We start from the raw sequence: 26,958 nt of genomic DNA, 5'->3' as shown, positions 1-26,958 counted from the left end.
CCGGACTCAGGCAGTAAGGGGGATGTTTTTTTATTTTATTTTCTGTTGCAATGCCTGAGAACAGAGCACAGTTGCATAACTGACAAGGAAGTGGCCTTGGTCGTAAATAATGTGCACGAAATGATCCATCTGCGAATAGCACTTTTAGTGGAGGCCCTAATTTGCAGCCTGGTGGCCTTCAGAAAGACCCCAGAATGCATTGCCAAATCCTAAACTGTGTTTAACCCATGCACCCCACTCCCTCTGTCTGTTTGCATTTTCTTCTGACTTTTATTCTGTTTCCAAGCATGCAGGATGTCTCTTTCTTCGTGTCACCCAGCTAAACTCATGGGTGTGATAACAGAGGCCCCATAGCACCATAATGCATGCATTTCACCCCAAAATAAAAAAAGCTCATAATTTACTTCCCGTCATGTTGTTCCAACCTGAATGCATTGCTTTCTTTTGTGAAACACAAAAGGAGACTTTTCAAAAAATGTCTGATTTTTTTTATTTTGGTTCATACAATGAAAGTCATTGGCATTCGATGTTGTTTTGGACCTCATTGACTTTAATTACAAGGACAAAAACAGTGTCTTCTTTTGTGTATTGTAGAAGATAAAAGTCACACAGGTTTGAAATTGCATAAGAGTGATTACATTGCCAAATTAAATTTATGGGTAAACTATTCCTTTAACTAATTCCCACAACCCACATGCCATTCCATCAAAAGTGAGCACATGCAGAGATCAGTGTAAAGAATCATTGCAAAGTCTTTGCTTTTGTCTCCATTGTAATCTTGATATGAGAGGTGTAGACCCTTGCAGCTAGATAAAAGCCTGAGTGTAACAAACAGCCTGACCATAAAGGCGAGTTGATCTTGCATGGCTGTGCAGCCCTTTATGTAATTTCTCGCCTGGCTGTGATGTTCGCGTGTTGTTCAGTGATAACAGTGTTCCAGAAAGCGATGCTAATGAAAAAAGATATAGCGGGAGTGGAAGTTCACCACAGCTCACAGGAAAGATGCTTGCTGATAAGAACACTGCTCTTCTGTAGGCTTCATCTATCGAGGAAGCGTTAGCGTAGCATTGTGCACTCTCATAGAACCAGGTGTAGTGTCCGATATGGGAACATGTAACTGTTCATTCTCTGCTACGACCTCACATGTCAGGATATAGATAAGGAATATTCATCTTAAAGGGATAGTTTGACCAACCTGTATGACTTATTTGCTCTTTTCCTTGCAATTCTAATTATTGGGTACTGAGGCTCTCAAGCATCATACACTCTAAAAAATGCTGGGTTGAATACAACCCAGTGGTGGGTAAAATAGGGACAAACCCAGAGGTTGGGTTAACCATTTACCCACCCCGCTGGTTAAAACCAGCCCAATTGCTGGGTTTGTCCCTATTTTACCCAGCACTGGGTTGTATTTAACCCATCATTTTTTAGAGTGTAAAATACACAAAAACACCATTAAAGTATGATAAAAGGTTGTCCATACTATATTATAGTCTTCTGAAGCCATACAAAGCTTTGTGTGAGGAAGAGACTAAAATATAAACCATTATTTATTTAAAATCTTGACATCCGTCTCCTTGGCATGTTCAAGAAAGTTAATGAGTCTTGATTTGTGAACGAATCATTCTTTTGAGTCGGATCTATTAAGCGAATAGGTAGATCTAATTTTCAAATTAAACTAGTCTAAATGATTTGTTCTAAATCAAACTGATTTGATTCTTGAACCAGCTCAGTGAATCAATGATTTGTTTGCAGTGGTTAACATCACTTTGGAGAAAAATTTAGTTGTTGTCAATGATTAATGAATTCAATTTTGGTCTGTAAAATTGGTCAGAGTAATGTTGACATGAACGTAATTTCCCTCAACTGTCCCTTTACAATAGAACAATAGGGTTTGGTGAATTCAGGTGTATATTGAGCTGCTTTATACCGTAACATAAGTTTGTGAAAAAAAACGACTTTTCTGTCTTGGCATAAGGACTTCAGTGCCTTGCAGAGAACTTGCTGTTAGCACACTCACTATGCACCACCTTTAACCTCATACCTCAGTTGCCCATATTTCTCAGCAGACAGGGCAAATGAGGCATGGAGTTCAGCCCCTTGCTGGGGATCAGCAAAGTCTCATTTTGTCAGATCAGCTGCTGAATGATGGATGAACAGCGTGCCGAACTAGCAACAGTGCTAATCAGGAGTGTAGCAACACTACAGGATCTTGCCCAAATTCATTTACTGTGAATCCAATTCCAGGCATCAAGAAAGTCCTAAAGTGAGATTATAGGATTAACCATATTTATCAAATACAATGAATTCAATAATTACAACTAAATAAAACCAGTTTTTTACTTTTTAAAACATTTTAAGACGGTTTGAAAAAAATATATAAAACCTGTCGAGTTTCATATATTTGCCTTGATGATTTATGTTGTTTGCTCTTACTCCATCAACCATGACATTGCACTTTTAGAGTGCATTTTTTAGGATTTCTGTGGCGTTTTGAATTCCTCATAAGCCTTCTTGATCCGTGAGCCAGGAAATATGGATTGAAAGAAAAAATGGGATTACAGACTAATATGGAAAACAGATTCGGCAGAATAAAGACCACAGACCTGCAACAATACAATTCCCAATCATGATTCCGCAGAGATTGAGTAGATCGGTAACATCATGGTATGCTCTGAATTGAATTATCAGTATTCTTACTCTCACTGTGATGGTTTATGATGCTTCTCTGAGGGAGTTACACATATGAGGAGTAATTAATAAGCAATGTGTTTTATGAAGAATGTCTCGTCTGTGTTTGGGAATAATAAATCCTACTGCGGGTGGGGAAAAAGTCATTGTCTTTTTTTGTTGTTTTGTTTTTCTGTTCCACATACATCTTTTTCCCGCTCAAGGGCCTCAGATCAAAGTCTGATCACTGAGGATGGATTGCAAACATGGTTTAATGATTTCAAGCAGGCTTTGCAATGGAGTATGAATGCAGTCAGAACTGTATGAGAGGTATATGATTTATGTTATGGTCTGATTTATGTTGTATTTGACTAGCCCTGGTCTAACCCTTCCTGCTGGGGTCTGAACCCTTCTTTTCTTTTGCATATGTAGAGCTCCCCAATTTCATGACCCTCGGACGACTTCACATTCTTCTTGCAGTATTTCAAACGGCCCACTCTGGGGTAATGAAAACCAGTCCCCACAAGAGGCTCCTATTTCTCCTTAACGGAGCATGTTCTAATTTATTTTCTACTCAAACTCAGGATGTGTGGCATAGCTGTAATTATCGAGGAAGGTGCTTGTGGTTTACTGTGATTCATATGAATGCTTATGTGGTTTATCTGGCATCCAGAGGTCAGACAAATCCCACATTTTAATTTATTTTTCGTTGTTAGGACTTGCACAGAGAATTGAACTTGGTTTTTGCACTTCAGATGTGGATGAATGCTATTTTGCTCAAATACAACTTGATGTTTGCACAGTACTTAACATGTTGAGAGGTTTAATTTGTCAGCTTAAGTTCTAGTAATTTTATTTGCTTTTGTCATTTTTTTTTTTTATATTTCTGCTGAATATTTCTAATTTATTTTTATATAAGTTTTAGTTATATTAGAACTTGAGTTTATTTTATTTCAGTTAGTTGTCAAGGCAATTTATTTCAGTTTTATTTCAATTAACAAAAATGACTTTTAATAGTTTTAAAAACACTGGTCAATCAAATAAAAATGTAATTTAATAAATTTAATTTAATTAATCTAATTAATAAATACAATTAACCTAAATGATTCAATTTAAATATGTAAATAAATACATTTAACTAAATTAATACTCTTAAATAAATAATCAAATAGACATTGCATGGGGGGCACAATTAAAGTGCACTTGTTTTGAATTAACATGTTAAATTGATGGCCCTTTTTGAGAGCTTTAATGTTACTTAAGGTTAAAAAATGTAATTAATTAAATAATTTGTTTTTAAATCAACAGACTTTAGTAAATAGCCTCTCATATCACTTCAAGAGAGCAGTATTATACTTTTCCTGCAGGAGCAATTTTAGAAAGGCATAGGTTTTTTTGTTTTTTTTACATAACGCCACAGCAGTGGTTGGATGGATCTGTGGTTAAATATTTCCAGCTTGCCATAAAGCAAATCACAAGAAAGCACTGCGATTTTTCCCTGGTCTTTCTGTAACTTTGTTCTCAGAACAAAGTACGCACTTTTGAAAGCATAGTTACAATCGAGCCAAACCTTCAACACAAGTTAAAAAAAGGTTTGTGGTAACTCGACCCTGCTTTGAAAATAAACTAAGCTCACATCTTTGTTGTATCCTCTCAAAAGAGACCATACCAAGAGAAATGACATAAAACAGATCTGACTTATTTCATTTCTTTCCACCAGCAGCACGGTGAATGTTTCTGACACTCAGCCCACGTGCTAGAGCGGCAGGTCAAGACTGTTGTGTTGGTATGAAGTGCTGAAGAGGCATTTACTGCTGTCGACCCCGTGGGACAACGCTGATAGAAGGCTTTTCTCTTTAAAACTGGATTTTTATTCAGATGCTGAATTTACAGTGACCGTAGTTAAAAGGTGATTGTTAAAAACATTGAAGTATACATACAATACAGCGGTCGAATGAGGCTTTTTTGTCCATTCTGTGTTTGTCCCACACTGCAACACAGGGGTCATTGGTGACCTGCAAATGGTCCTAGAAATGAGGCACCATGTGCTCTGGCATGCTGGCACCTTTTTCTTCTAACTCACTGCTTCTGGAATACTCCATAAAAACTCCATAGCTGTTGTTTGACTGTGAAACTTAAAAAGAAAAAAAAAGTAACATTTGGAGCTCCAATGTCGTTTCTAGACCCCTCATGTCCGTCCCTTGAAAGTATTCATGCAGGTGTAGCTTCCTGAGAACTTGTGGATTTCTTCAAGAGCACTCTGTGGTAGCATACTGTTTCGAGGGTAAAACAAAGCAATACATGTAATCAGAGAGGGTTTTCAAAACACAAGCTGAAATCATTTGATTTCAAATAAACCTGTATTCGTAAATTGTATCAGACTGTACCTTTTAAGGATAACGAGTGCATGCATGCTCCAGGGTAAGTAAACAAAGGCTGTATTGGTCCTCACAGCATCCACTGTTTTTTGGGCTACCACCTCCGGCTTTAGAGGAGGGAAGAGTTGGGGAAACCTACAGAGAAAAAACGCAGTTAAATACACTTGTTTTTATTGATTGTCACTTACAAATATGTACCGTTGTGAAATGGTACACAAAGAGTCAAATGTGACTTTGCTAAAACAAGAATGTCTGTGATGTGATGTCAATAGAAAAGGAAAGTTGTTTTGGATGAAAACCAAGTTATTGCATTCTGGTTAAAGATTACGGAGAAAATAGTTTTTGGAAAAATGTGTACTGATTAATCATTCAAAATATGACCACAACCATGCATTAACAAAGTAAATAGGGTCAATTTTGATTTGATGTTGATGTAAAAGTACTCGAAATGATGGTCCAACCCATTTTACTTCCATAATGTGACTTACTGCCAGTTAAAACAGGATAATTAAAATAATATGTAGGGCGGAACTGATTTTATCCATTAAAACATTTACTAACTTGTGGAAAAGCTGTCTATATGAGTGGGGTTTTTGAATAATTAAGTTGTGCTGTACTCATCAGCTCACCTGACTCTCATGCCCTGAAACATTTCAGTGTTGGTGTGGAATGGGAGGACAGTGGTACAGCCCACCCCCGGACAGTCCAGCAATCCCAGAGTGAGGCTCTCCATGAAGGCTAGTGATGATGCTTTAGAAGTGCAGTAGTCTATAGCACCAGGGATGGGCGACAGAGACAGGATGGAGTTGATGCACACAATGTGGCCGTTTTGCAGTTCCAGCATACGAGGCAAGAAAGCTTTTGTGGTCTATGGATGAAAGGATTATTAAAAAGTCAATTAAACTCCTGGACGTATGAATTTGGAAGGCAGATGTAACATGTAAATTATGTTAAGTTAAAATACTTTCTTATAACCCATTTTAATGTGCAGTGCTTTTAAAACATTGCATTGTTTAAGTCTAACACAGCAACATTAACTTTACCAATGGTGTATTTAGCCATAGGACTGTCTGTTTGTTTAACCAAGAGCAGGTTTTATTTTATTTTTTTGGATTTTGGAACAAAAATTACACTTTAGCCTTAAAATATTTACACTGGTCTAACATAAGCCCACCTGATCATCAGTCAAACCAGAAATGACCAAATGCCTCAGGTTAAGATTCATTTGAATCAGACCAATGTCATTTTGGTATTACTTATATACTATTATAGTATTAATTTAGGCTTTGAATTGGCTTTTATTTCACATTTTTTAGTAATGCTAAAAGGTGCATTCGTCATTTTTATTAGTTTTTATTATTCATAATTTAGTTTCATTTATATTTACTTTAGTTTTAGTATATAGTTTTATATTTACTTTATATTTTTATTCATTTTTTTTTTTTTAACAATTTGTAACATTTAAATTTATATTCATGCATTTAGCAGACACTTTTGTCCAAAAATCAAAAAGAGCCAGCAATATTTGTAATATGGGGTGGATGTGGGTGTAAATGTTATATTTAGATTTATGCAACTTTAATAGTTTGTTTTATCAAACTATTGAATTAGACAAAACCATCCTAACTTAACCCTTCCCAATTCTTTTATGTACTTACCCAAAACTGTCCCATTGTGTTGATGTGCTGTGACTTCAGAAGAGCATCATCATCACTGTTGAGCAAACTCTTTCCATGCACCACTGCAGCATTATTCACAAGAATGGTAACATCCCCCACCTACCATAAGAAAAAAGACCCACTGTGAGATATTCTTTCCAAAAATATCCTTTCGTTCTCTTTCATGGTTAGTTAGAGCCGCTATACTGCTGGGCCTTATCTAACCCAGACATTTCAAGCGAAGTGTAATCTCCATCCAGGCTATGGGGGTGGAAGGCAGCAGAGCTGAGCCAAAGCCACCAGCACTGGGGTTATTAGAGCCAACAGGTTTGAACTAATCTTATGATCTTAATTAAGAAACACCTCAGGATATGATATTATGGGGCATACCTTTTCTCTGACAACCTTGGCTTGCTTGTAAACTTCTTCTCTGTTGGCCACATCGCAAACAAAGTAATGGCACTCGGTCCCCATGAGGGCGATCTCCTCGCACGCCTCCTTCAGACATTTTTCTGTCCGGCCCCACAAGATTAGCTGTTAGGAGGAACAGAGCAGAGCATTAAGAGAGATGCCTACATGAATGGATTGGCTGGGACAGGGAACATGGGAGGCAGTGATTGGTCAATTAGATTTGCCAGTCTGAGAGGTCAAGGAAAGGTAATGAAATCAGTGATGCTGCCTCATCATCTCTCACAGACAATTCTCATTGAGATTACACAGCCTGCTGGGCATACAGACCCAGCCATTTTCTGCTTCAGCAAACTCATAATCTTGTGTGTGTGCGTGCATGCACATAGGTTAACTATCCTTTTGGTTCATACATTAGCTATTTAAAAAAATTATAATTAACCAATTACAGGCAACCGTGGCAAATAAATGTATGCCATTTTTTAGTGACAACCAGCCAGCAGCGTGAATAAGTTTACTGTACACTTCAGTATTTTGCAGTCAGCTATTTTATATATTTTTTTTAAACCCCATTTAAAAAAATTCTGTTTATACATAGCTAATTCAATTTAATTTCAGTTTGTTTCAAAGTTTTTCGTTAAGTTTTAAGCTTTTCCTAATATTTATATTTTCTTTTGTTTCAGCTTTATTTCAATTATTGCAAAAAATATATATATTTAAACACTGGTCTACAGTAATTAGAATTAACTTAATAAAAACCCTATTGTGTTGTCCTGATTTCTGAAATAAGTGTGAAAATGTCCATCACAAACTAATATTGTGATATTTTATAATGATGGCCTGTGAAAGGGACTTAGCCTTGCCTTCCATTAACATTAAATTTTATTGGAACCAAAATATTGTTGTCAGCTATACCCAGAGTCTGATTTGAGGTTTTTACTTTCACAAAGCTTTGCTTTTAATAGCAAAAACTGACTGCAAAATACTGAAGTGTACAGTAACCTTATTCACGCTGCTGGCTGGTTGTCACTGAAAAATGGCATACATTTATTTGCCACGGTTGCTGTAATTGGTCCAATTACATTATTCTCTTTTTGAGAAAGGGTTTGTGGAAGTTTCCAACCTCTAAGCATGTGGTGTGTTCATTTTGTTAAGTATGTATTTCAGCCGACTCCTACATGGAAAAATGGAGCCGTTACTAGGGTCAATCTGAAATGTGAAGAAACATTATACTCACCAAAAATTTAAGACCATTTTGCTCTGTGTTTTTCTAGCCAAATGTATTCTAACCAGATAACGATTTAATGTTAGCCATCCTAATTAACCTGAAGCAATCTCTGTCATCCCTATCAGTGATGTTTGCTGATGAATTAGGCCAAAGATGGTGTGATCTGCAGGTGGTTTCACCTCTTTGGCCTAATGGACGTTTATTTGATAAACTTGCCTGTGTGTTTTTGTATGGGTCTGCTTTATATGCATGGCCTTTGAGCTATTTACTGGGAAGGTCTTGATTAATCTTATAATAGGATTTCACAACAATCTTGATATTTCTGTCAGAGAACAAGAGCTCACAAGGTGGTCTCCCATACAATCCCGTTATGAGTTTCATCTGCACACATCACATTAGCAAGTCTTATCACTCAAGTCCTTAGAGTAGCAATGGCTGAGTGCACCGCATTAGCATATAATATGCGAAAATAAGGAGCAAACAAACCATGCTTAATCCAATCCTGTGAGGACACACACTGTGTTTCCTTAAAGATAAACACAAATAATGAGGGCTCTGTGTTTGAAGCCCTTGCGAAGGAGCATTTAATCTAGTGTTTAGGTGAAATGCACGATAACATCGGTAAGACCTGTAGCTTCCTGGTTTGCACCATCCACTTTGCCTCCTATGGAATGGGTCTGTATGTGGACAGGGGCACAAGGAGTTCAGGAGGCAGTCGCCTGCTGCTGTCTAATTAGTGTGGAGACAGAAGGGTCAGCCACAGGCCACTGCCCAGCTGGTAGCTGTATGGTCCCTGCCTCCCCCCCCCCCCATACACATACAGAAAGCAATTTACATAGAACTCACTTCCTTCACACTTCCTTAAGCCATCAGCCATGGGACCACATGGATGGTCATGGATGATGGTGCTTCTATACACAGGTTCCAAAAGGGTTTTTTTTGCAGAAGAACCATTTTGGTTTTCCTAAGGATTATTTCAGAGAAAAGTTAGATTTTTTTCTTAGTGCAATGAATATTTAAATAATCTGAAGAAACTTTTTCCACTATAAAGAACTTTTTGTGCAATGGAAAGGTTCAATGAATATTAAAGGATTTAGGCTTCATGGATCTATAGATGCCAATAAAGAACCTTTGTTTTTAAGAGTTCCAGAATTTTTTTTTTCTTGGTTCTTCAAATCATCGTTTAGGGTTTGGTTAGAGGGCGATGACATAATTCTTGCAAACTATTTCCAGTGTTGAATTACCATGCAGTGAGGACTTGCTGATCTCTTGGACGCCATAATAAATGGCTGCTTTCTGGAAAATTACAACCCCCACCTAGTGGTCAAGTTAAATCTGAGCCTGTGCATTTATGATTCATGCCTTTTTAGCATTGGGCTAACTGTGAAGATAGCCACTGCAGGTGTCTCTTGCAAAGCCTTCACACCTTGACAATGGCTAACAACGGGATGTTGACAAGCACAATGGCTTCCTTTAACGTACTGCTGCAAAGCTGTTGCTTTCAAAGACCTTTGCCCTGGGACGATGTAAAAGGGGAGTTGTGTCTGTGAGCATTCAGGGATCTAAGGTCTCTGAATTGTTTACTGTGTGAGATTTGCGTTGCAACTTTTATGATGGGTTTTTATTTGGCCCCATACACACAATGTGGGAAATGTGTGTAAATCAAAGTAAAGCCCTGGGTGTAACGCCGCCAAGCATGGGGGCCCCTGTCACTGTGGATACAGAAGTTATTAAGCTCTGTTTATTACAGTTGGGCCACTGGGTCTATTTATAATGCAATTTCTTGGGTGGGTGAGGCAGCTGGCACATTTCTTCCCAGCTCTTGACTTTCAGCACACAGTCTTGTTTCATTAGTGCTTTCATTGTGCTTTGCAATTTGACTGCTGAGACACAAAAACATTACGCTTCTGCCAACGTGAGAGATTTAGCCTAATTAAGCCATTAAATACTCCAGATAGATCTTGTAATAGAGTAAAAATTCATAGGAAAAGTAAGAAGGCAAATCATCCAAGCATTTGGCCAAGGTCAAAGATGCTGGAACCGTGAACTTCTGGGTTACTGGCTTTTCTAGAGGGTTTTCCACCCAGACTGCTGTGATAATCTGATTATGAGAGCTGTCGAAGTTTGAAAGAAGGATATTTTTCCTCAAAATAGCTGTTTGTTAGTTGACCCAGTTTGTATTACAAGTTGAACCAGACATAGGGTTCCAGCTCTACATTTTGATTGGTCATGACCTATGCACCATTGAGACAATGGGTTTATGAACAGGGCATGTAATGTCCCTAGGGAGAGGAGTAGACCATACAGACTGATACTTTGCAAAACAAAACAAATGCATCCATTACTAGGCTAATGATTTGTGTGTTAATGAGGATTAGCTTACAAAAATTTGCATGATAACCACAGTTTGCACATACATACTATAGTAACTAGATATGATTATTACAGTACAGCCACACTGTACAAATGTTTTAATCAAATTGGTATTCTTCCTCAGAATAATTAAATTCAAAGTGGTTAAGGAGGTGCAGTTAACTTTTGAACCATTTAGACTTTAATTTTACTCTATTACTCTATATTAAATTACAGCAAGATTCTGAAAGCTTCTCACGGTGAAAGTATTATATTTTGCATTGTATTTTGGTGGACACTGGTAATTTTTTGTAAGAGTAAGACAGACATGGTATATAAATGATAGACATGGAATATAAATTTAGATTTCTTTATAGTAACATTGCATCATTGTATATAGCTAAATTATTTTAATATTAATAGCAGTTTTATATGCCAAATAGCTCTATGTATAGTGTTATGAAACTTTGAGCAATCTGACTTGATAGTTTTGATGTATCATTTATAGTTAGCAATCAGAAAGAGAAAGACAGAGGGAGACCACCTGGTATTCAAACTATGGGGCTATACGAACAGTACACTCATAGAAAGATTTGAATTGAAATATTACGCAGTATGACCAAGCCATAGCTATAACTAAGAGTAATGATACATTCTGTTTACCTTTTTAGCTCCACGTACGGCGAACTCCTTAGCCAGGAGACGGCCGATGCCCCGTCCGCCACCCGTGATAAGCACCACATCTCCGGTCAGATCTCTCCGCCTGCTCGGTAAGAACCAGCACACGGTCGCCTTGACAATATAGTAGAGGATCTGAATGGGTAAGAGCACCACGCAGCCCAGCGCCTTCAGATCCATTTCACTTCGTCTCAATTCTCGCCTGTAACAATTGCTGAACCAATTGAATCCTTGCTCGGAGCGATCACCTTTACTCCTATTTTATAGGAGTGGATAACGCAATTCGCCTTATTTTGCAAAGTTGACGGAGACTAAATAGGGTGAAATGCATCTATCTACCACAATCCATCGCAGTTTACGTGCGCCTCGGCGGAATATCTGTCATTTTGCGCACCTTTATTCCACACAAACTCTTTATCCACGGAGCTCTTGCTGCGACAAGTGTGCGCTGCTGCTTTGCACCGGAGACGGAGTCCTGTCGCTATACTGACAGCGGCCAGAATCCAACTATGACGATACCTCGGGTCTGATAGGGGTTTTAAAGAGACCATTTATCTTGATTGACAGCTGGAGGACTGACAGAAGTACTGCTTTATCAAACGTTGGCGTGAGGGTTACTTTATGACGGCTAAGTCCCCTCCCCCAGAAGTGGTGCCACAGGCAATTTCGTTGCCTTTCAACCTGTGCTTATTGTAACTAGTGGTGGGGATTTTGATTCATTCCAGTGATTCGAATCTTTTGAATCGGTTCAATAAAATGATTCGCTCAGCGCACATTATGCTGGTTCGAATGGTGCACACACACACACACACAACGCCGAAAAGAAAATGTCCTGTTATGCTTTATTAATAAATTTGCTTATGTATATCTGCCGTTTTCCACAAATGATAAGGCAGTCTAATTGTATTTTCCTATATTTTGTCAGCATGACTTTAATAAAATAAATAAATAAAAATGAGCTTATGAATAACGGACTTACGTAATTTTAATTGTGTATGCTCAGTCAATTTGACACATTCATATTATTCTGTCCCTTTTCTCCCCTTGTTGTGAATTAATGATGAACTGGACAAACGGGTTGTTCAGAAGGTCCGCAGATTCTTGTAAATAAACGAGATAATTCAGTTAAGTTAGTTCACGTTCAAGAGTGTCGTTTAGTGCCTCTTGGAGTCCTTGGTCACTCAGACAACAACCGAAAGTATATTAATATTAAGTATTATACACGATTTAAAAAGGCATTTTATGACCTTATTGTCTGTTTTGCATAGCAAGCCTGTTTTTGTTTTGTTCACTGCATAGTAAACTAGTGGGTGGGCTTGTTTACAATATGCTTCAGTATGTTATATACAGTATACAATATAGGCAATGATACGGTATGTTATATACAGTATGTTATATATTTGTTACATCAAAAGAAGAATGGTCCTACAAACTGGATCTAGGCATCAATTTAGCAAGGTTTCTCTACAAAACAAACAACAACAACAAAATTGCATTACCTTCAGACAGAAGCTTTCTCAATATTTCTGTCATTAATTTAAATTTTATTAATTATAATTAGTTGTTTTCCAAGTCAACTTTTCCGTGTGTTATGTATGTGTAAACAAGCATGTGGTTTGCTCTAAATGTTGTTACACTTGGGTCTCCTGTTGCTCTTTTCAGTCCACAGTGCTCAGACTCAGAAGGATTCCTGCAGACCAGTGCACTTCCAGAACATGGAGACCTTTGTAAATGCCTCTTAAACTCGTGCAGTAAACCCAGGAGCCATTGTGGAGATTCCAGACTGTGATTTTTGGCCTAGCCCCTGCTTCTACTGCTTAAAAGCTGAATGGAGGGCTGCTCAGACCGGACTGGGTCAAAATGCAGCCTCACAAAGACTGCTTTGTGCTATGCTGCGCCTCTTAGTAATGGCCCAGCAACTCTCAGAGAAGGCTTAATGGTTGTCTGGTGGGGGGAAATAGCATGTTTCACTTAAATTTGGCCATTTCTTGATCTGTTGATCAAAAACAGGCCCAAAATTACAGATGCTGAGTTAATTTCCAATATTGCAGAATGTTGTGGAACAATTATTCTCTGTTTTTATATGATTGTGAGGTTTTATTTTATCTTGCACATTTTATTGTAGAAATATAACAGCATGATGATGCTGAACAAAAAGGCTTTCACTTTTCTGTTAGAGTGTCACTGCCATCTACAGATCAACATTGAAAGTTCACTAAATAAATCTGATGTATTCTCAGTGGTGGCCATAGCGCAAACATTGCCTGTCATGGAAGATAGTTTTATCATGTGTATTTGCATAGTAATAGGATTAAAGGAACTGAGTTTACAGTTGATGAATATGCAGTGTTTTGTCTTCTCTAAAGCTGTGCCACCATCAATGATCTCTTATGTAAACATTCAGCCAGCATATTTTTATGTGCATTGTTGATATTACTAATTAGCTTCTGTGTTATCTGGTCAGTTAGAACATACCTAGTGGGCATTAGTCAGGGTTGGAAGACTTCATTTGCACTCTGCTCAGACTTTTCATTTACTTATTGTATAAATGTGTGCAGTGTAATATGATTTTACAAGGGCTGTTACCCATAGTTACCTTGTTTCTGATGGCACTATTTTGTGAAATTTGAACTGTATTGCAATTGTAACACTTCTAGTCTATATAAAAATCTGTTTTACTTTGCAGAAAATTGGCTGTTGGTTGGTTAAAAAATACATTAAAATCTAATTTTCTGGTGGGGAAAAAATCAACTTGATCTTGTTTTGTGTGAAACTCGTAGACCTGGCAACCCTGGCACTACTTGACCTTGTACCTGCACTATAAAAGGGAAGGGAGCATGTATTTTGAACACTTTTTGCAGTGCATGCAGCACGTTGAAGCAGCCATGCATACTGGAATTGCAATTCTGCTCTTTGTATTTGCAGCTTTTTTTGCTGCTTTTTGTTTATTGGTAGTTGTCCCAGTGTACTTAGAGCTGAGAAATTTAAATATCCCTTCTGGAGTTGCTAGTCCTGGGAAACTACGCGTGATTCATTGTGTGTATGTGGGGATAAGCATTGTGGTGAATGTTCATGCATTTTGTGTTGTGTTCACTGGCAAATCCAATCATATTGATTGATTTCCTGTTAAATTCTCATTTCTACTTAAGACTAAAAAAAGTGTAATGCTTAGCCCTATATGTTTAATATTTCAAATGGTTGCCACATTATCCCCTGAAAATGAGAATATCCAGTGAAATTGTCAGAGGTGGACAGTAACGAAGTACATACTTGAGTATTGTACTTAAGTACACTTTTTGAGTATCTGCACTTTACTTGAGTATTATTTTTTCTGGAAACTGCCGGAGCTGTGTGAGATCACTACCATCCTGCTGGTGGGTAGGGGTGTTAAATGATTTATTTTTTTATTTTTTTGTCAACTAGGCGTAATGTAAGTATTACATACAACAATAATAGAAAAATAATAAAACAGTCCATTGACATAAAAAAGAAAATGTACTTTTGGTACTTAAGTACTTTTAAAAGCAAGTACTTCTGTACTTTTATTTAAGTAAAAATCTTTACAACTTTCACTTGTAATGGAATCATATTTGACCAGCAGTATCTGTACTTTTACTCAAGTAATTGATTTGTGTACTTTGTCCACCTCTGGAAATTGTACTGTGATTCTGTTTTGGCACAAAGAATTGTTTAATAATATAACCGTGCTCAATACAAAGTCCACCTCAGTAATTTAATAACTCTTCAGTGATGTATAATTATTAAAACTGAGTATAGCACGTTCAATAGAGTATTTTTTTGTAGCCACTAGCTTGATATTCTCTCAAGGGCATGATAAAGAGATATGAGCCGTTCTTCTTATCTCAGAATATGAGTACAGAATTCAAATAGCCGAACGGATTTCTTTACCCACTGAGTGGCACATTTAATGACACGGTGAGTATTATGAATTGGCCAATCATTGTTAACAAGTCTCTTTTGTATTGAAACCACCTTTAGGGACAAATTCTGGGGCGATTGGGGCTGTGCCATCAGATTAATTTTATGCGATGGAGCAGATGCTGTATCATGGCCCGCAAAAAAACAGTGCCCTCTGGGCTTCGTATTAAGGACTTGGCCTTCAGTGGAGTTCCAGTGAGGGTGTATGAGCCTACAGCTGCCTCAGGAGAGAAAAAAAGGGGCCTGGTGTACTTTCATGGTGGTGGATGGATGTTTGGCTGCATTGGTAATATATACTCAAAGAAACAGTGCAATACTGTTGTGTTGATAATTTAACATGTTTTCATTTTTTGTTCTTTCACAGATGATTACAATGAAGTGTGTCAGTATATATCACTGGAGAGTGACACCATAGTTGTGTCTGTTGGGTTAGCTGACTTTTGGCATACTCATTTTATGTATAAATCAAGTAAAATTTTGGCTGGTTTAATTTTTCCTCTTGTTTTCCTTCTCTGTTTGCCATGTTTAGTTACCGTCTGGCCCCCGAGCACAGGTACCCTGCCCACCTGGACGACTGTGAGGTCGTGACTCGCCATTTCCTCTCAATAGCGGCAACTGATTTCGGTGGTGGACCCACGCAGGGTGGCAGTTGGTGGGGACAGCGCAGGGGCGAACCTGGCAGCCGCTCTCTGCCAGAGGCTGTCGAAGACACAGGATTGTCATCTGCCATCTCCCTGTGCCCAGGTTCTCATCTACCCGGCACTGCAGATGGCAGATTTCCACCTGCCCTCATACCAGCAGAACCACTCTGTGCCCATATTGTTCAGAGGCCGAGCGGTGTTCTATTTCCTACAGTACCTCAACGGGAATACTTCTGTGAGCCAGCAGATTCTGGAAGGCAAGCATGTTCCTGTCGAGCTAAAACGTCACTATAAGAAATGGCTGGATCCAGATAATCTTCCACCTCAGTTTAGAAAAGGAGCAAGAAGTTCGCAGGTTATCCCAAGCCATGATGGTCATGTCTATCACATCATCAAACAGGGGCTGGATCCAGAGATCTCCCCTTTACTAGCTGAGGATGAGGTTCTCCGCCTCGCGCCGCCCACCTTCGTCTTGACCTGTGAGTTTGATGTGCTGAGGGATGATGGCATTTTGTTCTGTAAGCGACTGAAGGATGCAGAAGTGGAAGTCACGTGGGAGCATCTATCTGATGGCTTCCACGGGATCATCAGTTTCTTCAACCAGGGCTGGTTGACATTTCAATCTTCTCAAAAGGGTATGGACAGAATTGTAAGATATGTAAGGACTCTCTGACTGAGAAGTCAAAAGATTTGTCAGAATGACAAGGAATATAGCCTGTAAGAGTTTTTCTTTTCTTTTTTTTTTGTGAGAAATGGGAATGAACAAAAACACTTTCCCATTTGTTTTCTCCATAGAGAAATGTAAAAAAGTAACAAACCGTTAAAGAAGAGTTACGAGGTTGTTAAAGCTAGGGTAGGCAATTTTTTTCCAGAAACATTTTCTGTTATACTGGTTGAAAGTATTTTCACAGCCTGATGGCAACCAATAATTAAAGTGCTCCAAAAAAATAAATATTTGAAGACTTGCCAAAATACACAGAGACAGGCAACCAGGTAAAACAAGAGCGATGATTTTACAAAATGGAGGAATTTGATAGAATGTTTGAATTTCAATTGATAAAATTAACTTAGAGTTTCTTCTCAACAGATAATCTAAACTTTAAGTTAAAAGTACTGATATGTTGAACATTTGATTGAAATTAGCCTGCTTTTACCTGCCATTTTATAGATCCATAATCCATAATGTTTATGATGTTTGAGATGGGGGAGGTGTTGCATGCGAAAGGGGCTTTTGCAAAGGTAGTTTGAAAACATGCTTTCTTTTTGCAGTTCCGGTATATGGCACTAGCAGCACAGAAACTGCCTACCCTAGCTTTAATCGATGGCATAAGCCCACATCATTTCAACTTGTGACCCAATACCTATAAAATATTAATCAACCAGAGAATGACAATTGTTTTAAATATTTCTGTGCTTAATATGCATATTATGCAATAAATGTAAATAATATTATTTCTGTATATATAATCAATATATTTAAATCAATAGTTTTATAGATAACTATAATCTTCTATCATACACAATGCATCATGGGATTGTAGTTCTTTTTTTGTACAATTTTAAAATACTTTTTTTTGCTTCAATCTAAAATCTAAGTTTGTAGATTATGGCTTATAACTTTTAAAAATGAATAAGAAATACCTATGGGAAAAAATAATAGAAAAAATACTTCTGGAACAAAGGCTGCTAAACAAAAAGTACACTCTGTACCGATTTTCTCCTTAAAGAATCATTGTCATTTAGCAATATTCTGTGAATTATAGCAAGTCACATTAGATTTATCAAAAAAAAAAAGTATTTGAATTGTTTTTGATTGATGTGGTAAACTGTGTTTGTAATGTACAAACAATGCTCAATTTATCCATTGAATCATGAATGATATTCCAGTGTGTGACACTTAAAAATTCCTCCCACATCCCACGTCCCTTGTACAGCCTCATTTGTAGGAGACTGCAGTCTTTTCTTTGGTGCTACAAGTGAAGCTAATTTTCATCATTCAGAGTGTTAGTCAGCATTTGCATGGTGCGTTTAAAGGAATCTGATGAAACTTCTTTCGCTGCAGCTGCTCTCACAGAGTAATAGTCGGGTTACGGAATAAAAAACTCCATTCGTTTTCTCCATAGAGAAATGGATTTTTAACAATAATTGACAAATCTTTAAAGACAGGCCTGCTGTGTGCTCCGATGTTGTTAATTGATTATTAATGCTTTTGTTAAACCAATCTGTTCGCATTAATTCAACTTATTTTTAAAATAATCAAGTTTTATAGTGGAATTTGTGGTTAAAAACTACATTACCCATTATGCTGTACAGAAAATCCTTCGCACCAGAAGGATCTTTAGCTCTGCCCACTCCCATGAAACGCCACCATTGTTGTAATGGATTCGATCTCCCTACGCTCTCAAAAATATTTTTGTATATATTAATATTTTGGCAATTAACTCAAAATATATAGTTTTATATAGAAACAACCAACAGCTTTAAATTAATATTTTTATATATGGTACTACAGTTGAGTTTGAACTTCACAACCGTTAAAAAGTATGTTTTATATAGTATGAATGTGGGTACTAGTATGAATGAAATTCGGACATACTACATTCGCTATTTAGTTACTGTCACATGACCTACCAGTGTAAGTTGCGTTGCTTCACTGCCATTCATAAGTCCTCTCCATGGCCTCATGGGATAGTAAAGTGTCAATCCAATGCACACTTCAGGATCCGAAATCGCCCCCTATACCCGTATCCACTATTCCCAACATTAGTCCACTAATACAGTTCACTTGAAGGAGGGAATGAAAACGAGTAAGTGAATTCAGACACTGAGTGCACTGGAAGGGCTGCCGCATTTGTGCTTGCTGTTTAATAACCATTTGAATCTGGTAGCTCCAGTAGTAAGATGAAAGGATTTATCTTGAACTCTGTTATGGAAATTATGTATCCACCTTTTGCTGCATTCACGCCATGTCGTAATTACTGCGATTTCGAGATGACAAAACGTTACGTTCTACTTAGAGCTGTTCACACCCTCGGACTCGGAACTATCGCACTATCAATGCCTAAACAGCGCCTAATGAATCTGAGGTTGTCAGGTGGTACAAGTTGTAGCTTTCAGAAAACTCTCAGTTCACAAGTTGTAATTACGAGTTCTACGAGGACGTGAATGCTTTTTACACGTTGGTATCTCATAACCACGGTAATTACGATATGGCATGAAAGCACCTTTATTTTTCAACGCATAAGTAAGCCGTTTTCTGTGAAAGTGCGAGACTTCTGGTTCATTAGCCGCTGTATGAAAATAATGAGAAGAATAACAAAGTGTTGAAAGTAACAAACCAGTGTGTTCATAGTTAAGAATACATTACAATAATATCGTAAGACACAGCAATTTGCAATATCAAGCGGCAAAACGAGCTGTTTTGTACAGTTAAAATAAAGCGGATGACACCGGAAGCCAGACACATAAAATTTACAAATGGCTCTGCCCGCTCTTACAGGAAAAATAAGGTGGATAAACCTCAATTAAACAATTTAATAATCAATTTAAAAGTAATTTATACCTTTGGCATACATCATAGTTCTTTGGCATACATCAGTTGTACACTCGTTATTGCGGTGCATTGTGGGATTGAATGAGTGCATTCGATAATGTCCAAGGTTTCGGAAACCAATAAAAATGGCTGTCCTCTCAAATAGTGCCCTACTTAAGAGTATAGGGGACAATTTCGTACACAGGGCCAGTCTAAGTAATAGGTCATCCGGCTACTTTATGACTATTTATTTATTTATTTCCCAAATACTATGAATTCAGACATACTACTCGTTTGGCGTACTGTTTTCACATGCTATATAGTAGGGAAGTATTCGAATTTAGATGCAGCTATAGTTCATGCTTATGACTCTGTAGCAAAAAATCCCTATGGGAGAAATACTTCCGGAACAAGCGACGATGAAAAAGTGGGCGGGCACTAATGCAATCTACAGCGCCAGCAGTTGTATTTTCAACAGAACTCTCCTGCTTTAACGATGAAATTCTGGGAGCCTGTCACAACCGAGTATAGCAACGCTGGAGATTAATGGCACACGTCATTACGTCCCCATGTGAGGCCATCCAACTTCCCTCCGGAATTTCACGTATAAACATATAGTTTGTCTTCGTGATGATGCCTTTTGGGTGTTTCATTTTTAATGTTATGAAAGCTTCAAGTGCAGTTAATTATTTGTGCATGCATACAGACGATGGCGGTGTTGAAGCTCTTTTATTTGCCGTCAAACAGTTGACCACTGCAAATCGGATTATTGTTGTCCATGTAAACGTACTCACTGTGAAATGTGTCAATTTAAAATATCTATTTGAATGTTTGAACATATACTGTATTCCTGTGATCAAAGCTGAATTTTCAGAATCATTACTCCAGTCTTCAGTGTCACATGATCCTTCAGAAAGCATTCAAATATGCTGATTTGCTCCTCAGTAACATTTCTGAGCATGGTTTTCCCTCCGTATAAATAAATATAATTTACCGGTTATTATACGCAAAATGGCTGTGCCAACAATGCACCCTCTCAGACATGACCTTGATTGCAAAATTATATATATATGATTTGAAATATTGTGATTAACATAGTACTACTTATAGCCTACTTGCCGTCTTAACTTGCCCACCTTTGTACTGGTGAATCTGAGGGCGAGATATGCCTATATATTTTCTTGTCTTTTCACCACACTGAACGCGACAAAGTGAACATTGCAAATCCAGTTGTCTTTTCCTTTGTGTCAGAGCGCTGGAGTTCGTCATAAATAGAATGGGGCATCACTGTCATGGATTTGTTGTGTCGCGTCGCGCCGCATCCATTGAGAACATCACTGGGTTCTGTTTGCTTTTGTCACGTCGTGCCGCTCGCGTCTGGTGTTGACACATTGTTTTGGTATTGGTGAATCTTAAGTATATTCATAATCTGCTTTACGTTTAACTGGCACTGGCAGTATTTTCTTGTAACATACATGCTTAGAGCAGAACCATGCATCATTCATTTATTTCGACATGTCTCCCTCCAATACAACTCTGATTCTTCGATCGCGCTGATTCTAGTGGTCGGTCTGTTATTGATACAACCACAACTGCTACAACTGATATGCGAGTCATATTGAGGTAATTAAAATGTCAAATTGATATTTTGCGTTCAATTATTTACTTATCAGGCAATGATAAGCGGGAAAATTACGCAGTGTAGTCTTTATCACCCTGCAGAGGTTTATTTTGCAAAATAATCTGCTGACTGTACATTATCCCTTGATTTTGTTTTGGGGGTGTACTAGAACATGCTCTCATACTAGGTTGTTTGAAAAACACATTATTTTTCACATATTTTACATTATTACAACACCTCTCTCCCCAGTCTGGCATGAACGGCTCGAATAGTTCCTGTATCAAATGAAAGCCCGCCGTGATTTAAACCCGGATGATTGTAACCACTCTAAGTTTATCTGCCTTGGGAAAGCTAGCGTGTCCCCGACATAATGATAACACTCGTTGACTTCTCTAGTGCAGCTCAACCAGGTCTCATCCCATTCGTCGGTATTTGTGATATCACAAATCCCAGAAAATATGCGTTGTAGTCCAAACGAGTCGTTCGTTGTAGTTTTTGAAAAATGATTTCTGTTAAATAAAATATCTCCTTTTGAATTGGACTTTGAGCTTTGTAACTTTGCAGATCTTTTTTATGCTCAAACAGCAACATTACAGACTAACTAAAGTTGAAAAAGCATAATAGGACCCCTTTAAAAAAAAAAAACTAATTAAATGGACATCTACTAAAATGTTCCAGAAAACAGTTCTAGAAACAATGTATAAGTAACGTTGTTGTGTCAACCTCTTGAGAATGTTCCCTGTTAGCTGAGAAGGATGTTCAAGAATGTTGTTCTAAGAACGTTTTCTCCCATTATTATGAGAACATTTAAAAAACCTTCTACAAACAACTTGTAAATAACATTTTTGTCTAAACACAACTCCCCTCAGAGACATTTGAGAGCCCCGCGGTTCTTTCAAGCGCGTTATTCAAGCGCCGAGCTGAGTGTTACTTCCTGTAGCCCATTCATAAACTCCGTGGCAAAACCACAACAAAAGGCCTCGCGGCGCACGGAGAGGAGAGGAGGAGACGTGTCGGTGGCCATGTCTTCTTGTTAACGTTTGTATTGGGTGTGCCCTCACACTGCTCATGTCATGTGACATGTTTTCCAAAAAGGGACATATGCAAATAAAGGCAGTTCCGGTTCATCAGCATACCGAGTAGTGAGCATGGTTTTCCCTCCGTATAAATAAATATAATTTACCGGTTATTATACGCAAAATGGCTGTGCCAACAATGCACCCTCTCAGACATGACCTTGATTGCAAAATTATATATATATGATTTGAAATATTGTGATTAACATAGTACTACTTATAGCCTACTTGCCGTCTTAACTTGCCCACCTTTGTACTGGTGAATCTGAGGGCGAGATATGCCTATATATTTTCTTGTCTTTTCACCACACTGAACGCGACAAAGTGAACATTGCAAATCCAGTTGTCTTTTCCTTTGTGTCAGAGCGCTGGAGTTCGTCATAAATAGAATGGGGCATCACTGTCATGGATTTGTTGTGTCGCGTCGCGCCGCATCCATTGAGAACATCACTGGGTTCTGTTTGCTTTTGTCACGTCGTGCCGCTCGCGTCTGGTGTTGACACATTGTTTTGGTATTGGTGAATCTTAAGTATATTCATAATCTGCTTTACGTTTAACTGGCACTGGCAGTATTTTCTTGTAACATACATGCTTAGAGCAGAACCATGCATCATTCATTTATTTCGACATGTCTCCCTCCAATACAACTCTGATTCTTCGATCGCGCTGATTCTAGTGGTCGGTCTGTTATTGATACAACCACAACTGCTACAACTGATATGCGAGTCATATTGAGGTAATTAAAATGTCAAATTGATATTTTGCGTTCAATTATTTACTTATCAGGCAATGATAAGCGGGAAAATTACGCAGTGTAGTCTTTATCACCCTGCAGAGGTTTATTTTGCAAAATAATCTGCTGACTGTACATTATCCCTTGATTTTGTTTTGGGGGTGTACTAGAACATGCTCTCATACTAGGTTGTTTGAAAAACACATTATTTTTCACATATTTTACATTATTACAACCCCTCTCTCCCCAGTCTGGCATGAACGGCTCGAATAGTTCCTGTATCAAATGAAAGCCCGCCGTGATTTAAACCCGGATGATTGTAACCACTCTAAGTTTATCTGCCTTGGGAAAGCTAGCGTGTCCCCGACATAATGATAACACTCGTTGACTTCTCTAGTGCAGCTCAACCAGGTCTCATCCCATTCGTCGGTATTTGTGATATCACAAATCCCAGAAAATATGCGTTGTAGTCCAAACGAGTCGTTCGTTGTAGTTTTTGAAAAATGATTTCTGTTAAATAAAATATCTCCTTTTGAATTGGACTTTGAGCTTTGTAACTTCGCAGATCTTTTTTATGCTCAAACAGCAACATTACAGACTAACTAAAGTTGAAAAAGTAAAAAAAGCATAATAGGACCCCTTTAATACATGCCATTCATCATGGTGAGAACGTACTGGACGGTAGAGGCTGCTGTTTAAATCTGACATCTGCATGTTCTGCGTGTCTTTTGTGAATGCACTGCGCAGTTTCGACTACTACACATACTCAAGTACGTATGAAGGTAGTCTACCGTCTCACTGCGAGGACTTCAGAACTTCATCTCTAGAGCTCCTCCGAGAGCCACTTCACCAGCATTTAGACAACAATTAGACAACCTTTGAATAACAACAATAATAATAATAATAATTATTATTATTATTAAAATTATTATTATTTATTTGCAACAAGGCATAGGGATTCTCACTTCCGTTTGGAATTCGCCCCTCGTGTTTGGTGTGTCCATGGCAACAGAACTCTAGACGATCACCTGCTTCAACTGCTCTGCTGCTTTAAGGATGAGTCAGCCTGGTAAATACAGCACCAACAAAGTACTCATTGGTAACTGGGCGGAGGAGAGATTACATGTAGGTATATGTATTACTGTATCAGTGTAAATGTAATTTTGAATTCACATAAAAAATTGAGTTGTGTGGATTTCTAGACTTGTGATTTTGACATAAGTTGTTTTAGCGTTATTACTAGGCCTAGGGCCTACTTAACGTAATTTTTCGTGATTTCGGCATAAAAGTTGTTTTATCGTTATCACGACTTAATTCTACCGTGATTTCGACATAACAAAAGTTGCTTTTATTACACAAATTACTGTTTGTTTTTTAAACAAAATTCACGCGCAACTCAACAGATAAACCGTGCTATCTTCTTTTTTGATAATGTTGTGGATATTTCAGCAAAGACTGCTTCGCTTAATAATAAAGTCTAAATGAATATAGTCTAATCAATAACTATTAATTTAAGAGACAGCAGGATACAACGAGGTTAAAGGCGTATTTGTCTTTATAACCACTAGATGGCACAAAATTTGAAACATGACAATAAATAGCTGGCCGACTTTTCCATTAGACATGGCATGCCATGGTTAGATTCAGATGGGAAATATCATATATTAAGTTGGGTGTCCACTTTAGAGATAATCACCATATTTATAATGAAACCATCATGTTTATTAATAATATCATATAATAAAATATCGTGGGCTACTTATTGTTACTACTGTAAAGCTATATAAACTTATGGTTTCTCCTTCAATGCTTTCAGAATCTTTACTTTTTTTAAATATAATTTTATGTATTTTTAAAATGAACACATTTGAATTAGTATTCTAAACTGATACTAACTTAAGCTAAATATCATTATGCACTACTTTTACTGTTTCTGCCACAATTTTATACTTAAAAGGCAGAAATAGTACAACTAGTACTGATTTATTTATTTTTTTAATGAAATTCAATATTGCAGACCCAGGAACATTGTATAGGGTTTTTGCCTTTGGCCGAACCATTTAAAGTCGAGTTTCTTTCATTCTGTAAATATCTCAGTTAAAAAGCTTCCTGAATGAGAGAGAAGGGGAAAAAAGTAAGGTGGTTTTGTCCAATGGGATTTGTCTGGATTGTTGTCATTTGTTAATTGCTGTGATTTTATGCACTAAAAACTGGTGACTTGTGATACATTTATTAATAGTAAATATACCCAAAATACTCGTATATCTTTGGGCCATAGTGGCAATGACATATATCCTAAAAAAGAGTCACTTTAATAGCCAAAAGCGTTGCGAAGATGGAGCCTCACTTCCTATTTGGCATCCACATCATCAAGTCCTTGCATTTGCATGTAAATGGTTTGGTGAAGATCTGATGAAAACCACTGGCTGAGTTAAAAAAAAAAAAAAATCAGATTAGTTCAAATAATTGAAAAAAAATTGAGACCAAGAATTTTGTTTCTAGGGCATTCATATCCAACAATATTGAATTCAAAGTTGCTCATTTATTTCAACATTGCATTAAAAATGTGTTTTTAGCTTCTAACATATATTGGTGATTATTATATAGGCACAATTCCTAATGGCTCTTGTTTTGAGTAATTAACACACTACTTAAGTACTTGTTTAAACCCTGAAAGGGGTGCAGTTCCTCTGACAGTGCTCAGATCTATGCAAAAGTGATTAGCGCTGCTGATCAGCTTGGTCAGCACAGACTGGAGGCAGACAAATGGAATTGATGCAAGTCATTCTGCAGTCCCCTAGGCTGAAACAGACCTGAGAGAGTACATCTGCGATCAATAAGGGACCACAAGCTCTGCTGAGTGTGGGATTTGTTTGCTGAGTGTTTCTGTCTTTCTTTTATGTGTGTGTGGTGAGACAGTTCACTCGGGACTGCGAGACGGCGAACAGCAGCTACAGGATGGACTACACGCCCCACAGGTCATACAAGCCCAATGTTGTCACGTGCCAAAGGGCTCTTCGCAGCTCAGAGGTTTGGGACACACTCACCAGTTCACGCATCATTTACCAAACATCACAAACACACCAGTGAGCAAATCATGTTCGGTTTTGATGATGGACGACAGGCATACATAGATGTGAAACATGCTATTAAACTCCTTTGCATCTTCTTGGAGTTCTGAACTGTCATTGTAAAACTCTGATGAATAATTGTGATACTTCATTGTTTTCTAATCTCTTCAAGTGACTTCAAAAGTGAAAATGAATTTTGACTTTCAAACCAAGTTGCAGAAACAGTGGGAATAGAGGGAGATAATTCTTTGCATGCTAATACATATTTCACTTTGAAGTTGACTTTGTGAAGCATATACAGTATACTGTATATATATATATGTATATGTATGTATATATATATATATATATATGTCGTATTTTAGACCACTCATCTGAGAAACAAAAACCAGTGCGACTTTGCAGCTAGCACCATTTTGGATCTGATTTATTGATTGTAGAGAAAATTAGGACTTATTAAAAAAAACATTAATCAATACTATTTACATTAATACATATTACTGTAATATTGGTACAGTGTTTAACTTCTAGGCTTTTAAAGATAATATACAGGTTCTAACTATTTAATAAAAACAATTGTTCACAAAAAAAAAAGAGAATATATGGGTAAAATTATAAAATAATTTAACAATCAGTATTGTCCCACATAGTTATTTTTTATTTGGTGACTTTCATGTATAATAGAGAGTTGCAGTGTATTTTTGTAGGCCAACCCGGAAGTTAGCGTCACTCTGGTTCCCTAAAAAAAAAAAGGGTTTTCCATTGACCTTTGGATTATTGCAGAAAAAATAAGCTCTGTCACCAACAAAAGTTTATGCCTCTTACACTCTCTTAAACCCATTCAAACAATCCAGTGATTTCAGGATGATACAACCGGAAGTGCAAAACTTGAACAAAAACTCAGGTTTTGCCTACAAAAATACATCATCCCTGCAGTGTGGTTATGCACAGTCAGTCAAATAACAGATATATA

General features: G+C 37.6%; 3 protein-coding genes across 7 annotated transcripts in view; 2 read left to right on the top strand and 1 right to left on the bottom strand.

Moving 5' to 3' along the window:
• Positions 1 to 4,525: 4,525 nt before the first annotated feature.
• On the bottom strand, positions 4,526 to 12,071 carry LOC107749419 (short-chain dehydrogenase/reductase 3-like). The gene is made up of 6 exons (XM_016564562.1): positions 11,358 to 12,071; positions 7,097 to 7,240; positions 6,707 to 6,826; positions 5,678 to 5,916; positions 5,058 to 5,183; positions 4,526 to 4,943 (listed from the first exon to the last, which is right to left on the bottom strand). Exons 1-6 carry the CDS (start codon positions 11,550 to 11,552, stop codon positions 4,859 to 4,861), a joined length of 909 nt encoding a protein of 302 aa, XP_016420048.1. The 5' UTR covers positions 11,553 to 12,071; the 3' UTR covers positions 4,526 to 4,858.
• Positions 11,411 to 26,958, top strand: part of LOC107749420 (uncharacterized protein C1orf158-like) — a 17,459-nt gene continuing 1,911 nt past the window's right edge. Inside the window, exons 1-2 of one of the 5 annotated variants that reach the window (XM_016564564.1) lie at positions 11,411 to 11,464; positions 25,834 to 25,944. In XM_016564564.1, coding sequence (XP_016420050.1) covers positions 25,873 to 25,944 — 72 coding nt within the window. In that variant the 5' untranslated portion in view covers positions 11,411 to 11,464; positions 25,834 to 25,872. Of the gene's footprint in view, positions 11,465 to 16,396; positions 16,432 to 16,524; positions 16,588 to 23,941; positions 24,044 to 25,833; positions 25,945 to 26,958 lie in introns of those variants that run through there. The other 4 variants (XM_016564568.1, XM_016564566.1, XM_016564563.1 and 1 more) reach the window with 4 other exon arrangements.
• LOC107749418 (arylacetamide deacetylase-like 4) lies at positions 14,244 to 17,375 on the top strand. Its single transcript, XM_016564561.1, is given in 5 exon segments — positions 14,244 to 14,434; positions 15,372 to 15,597; positions 15,676 to 15,739; positions 15,841 to 15,937; positions 15,939 to 17,375. Coding segments are annotated over 5 exon segments (1,251 nt in total). The 5' UTR covers positions 14,244 to 14,257; the 3' UTR covers positions 16,626 to 17,375.

This window comes from Sinocyclocheilus rhinocerous, unplaced genomic scaffold (genome assembly GCF_001515625.1).
Source record: "Sinocyclocheilus rhinocerous isolate Xijiao unplaced genomic scaffold, SAMN03320098_v1.1 scaffold889, whole genome shotgun sequence".
Lineage (NCBI taxonomy): Eukaryota > Metazoa > Chordata > Actinopteri > Cypriniformes > Cyprinidae > Sinocyclocheilus > Sinocyclocheilus rhinocerous.
Note: the sequence above shows the minus strand (reverse complement) of the source record. Positions and strands in the feature narration are given on the sequence as shown.

Coding starts and splice junctions, on each gene's coding strand:
- LOC107749419 (XM_016564562.1), bottom strand. CDS start 11,552: ATGGATCTGAAGGCGCTGGGCTGCGTGGTGCTCTTACCCATTCAGATC. Junction 5,917..6,706: donor ACACAATGGGACAGTTTTGG/GTAAGTACATAA, acceptor TTTCATCCATAG/ACCACAAAAGCTTTCTTGCC. Junction 4,944..5,057: donor GCACTCGTTATCCTTAAAAG/GTACAGTCTGAT, acceptor CCCTCGAAACAG/TATGCTACCACAGAGTGCTC.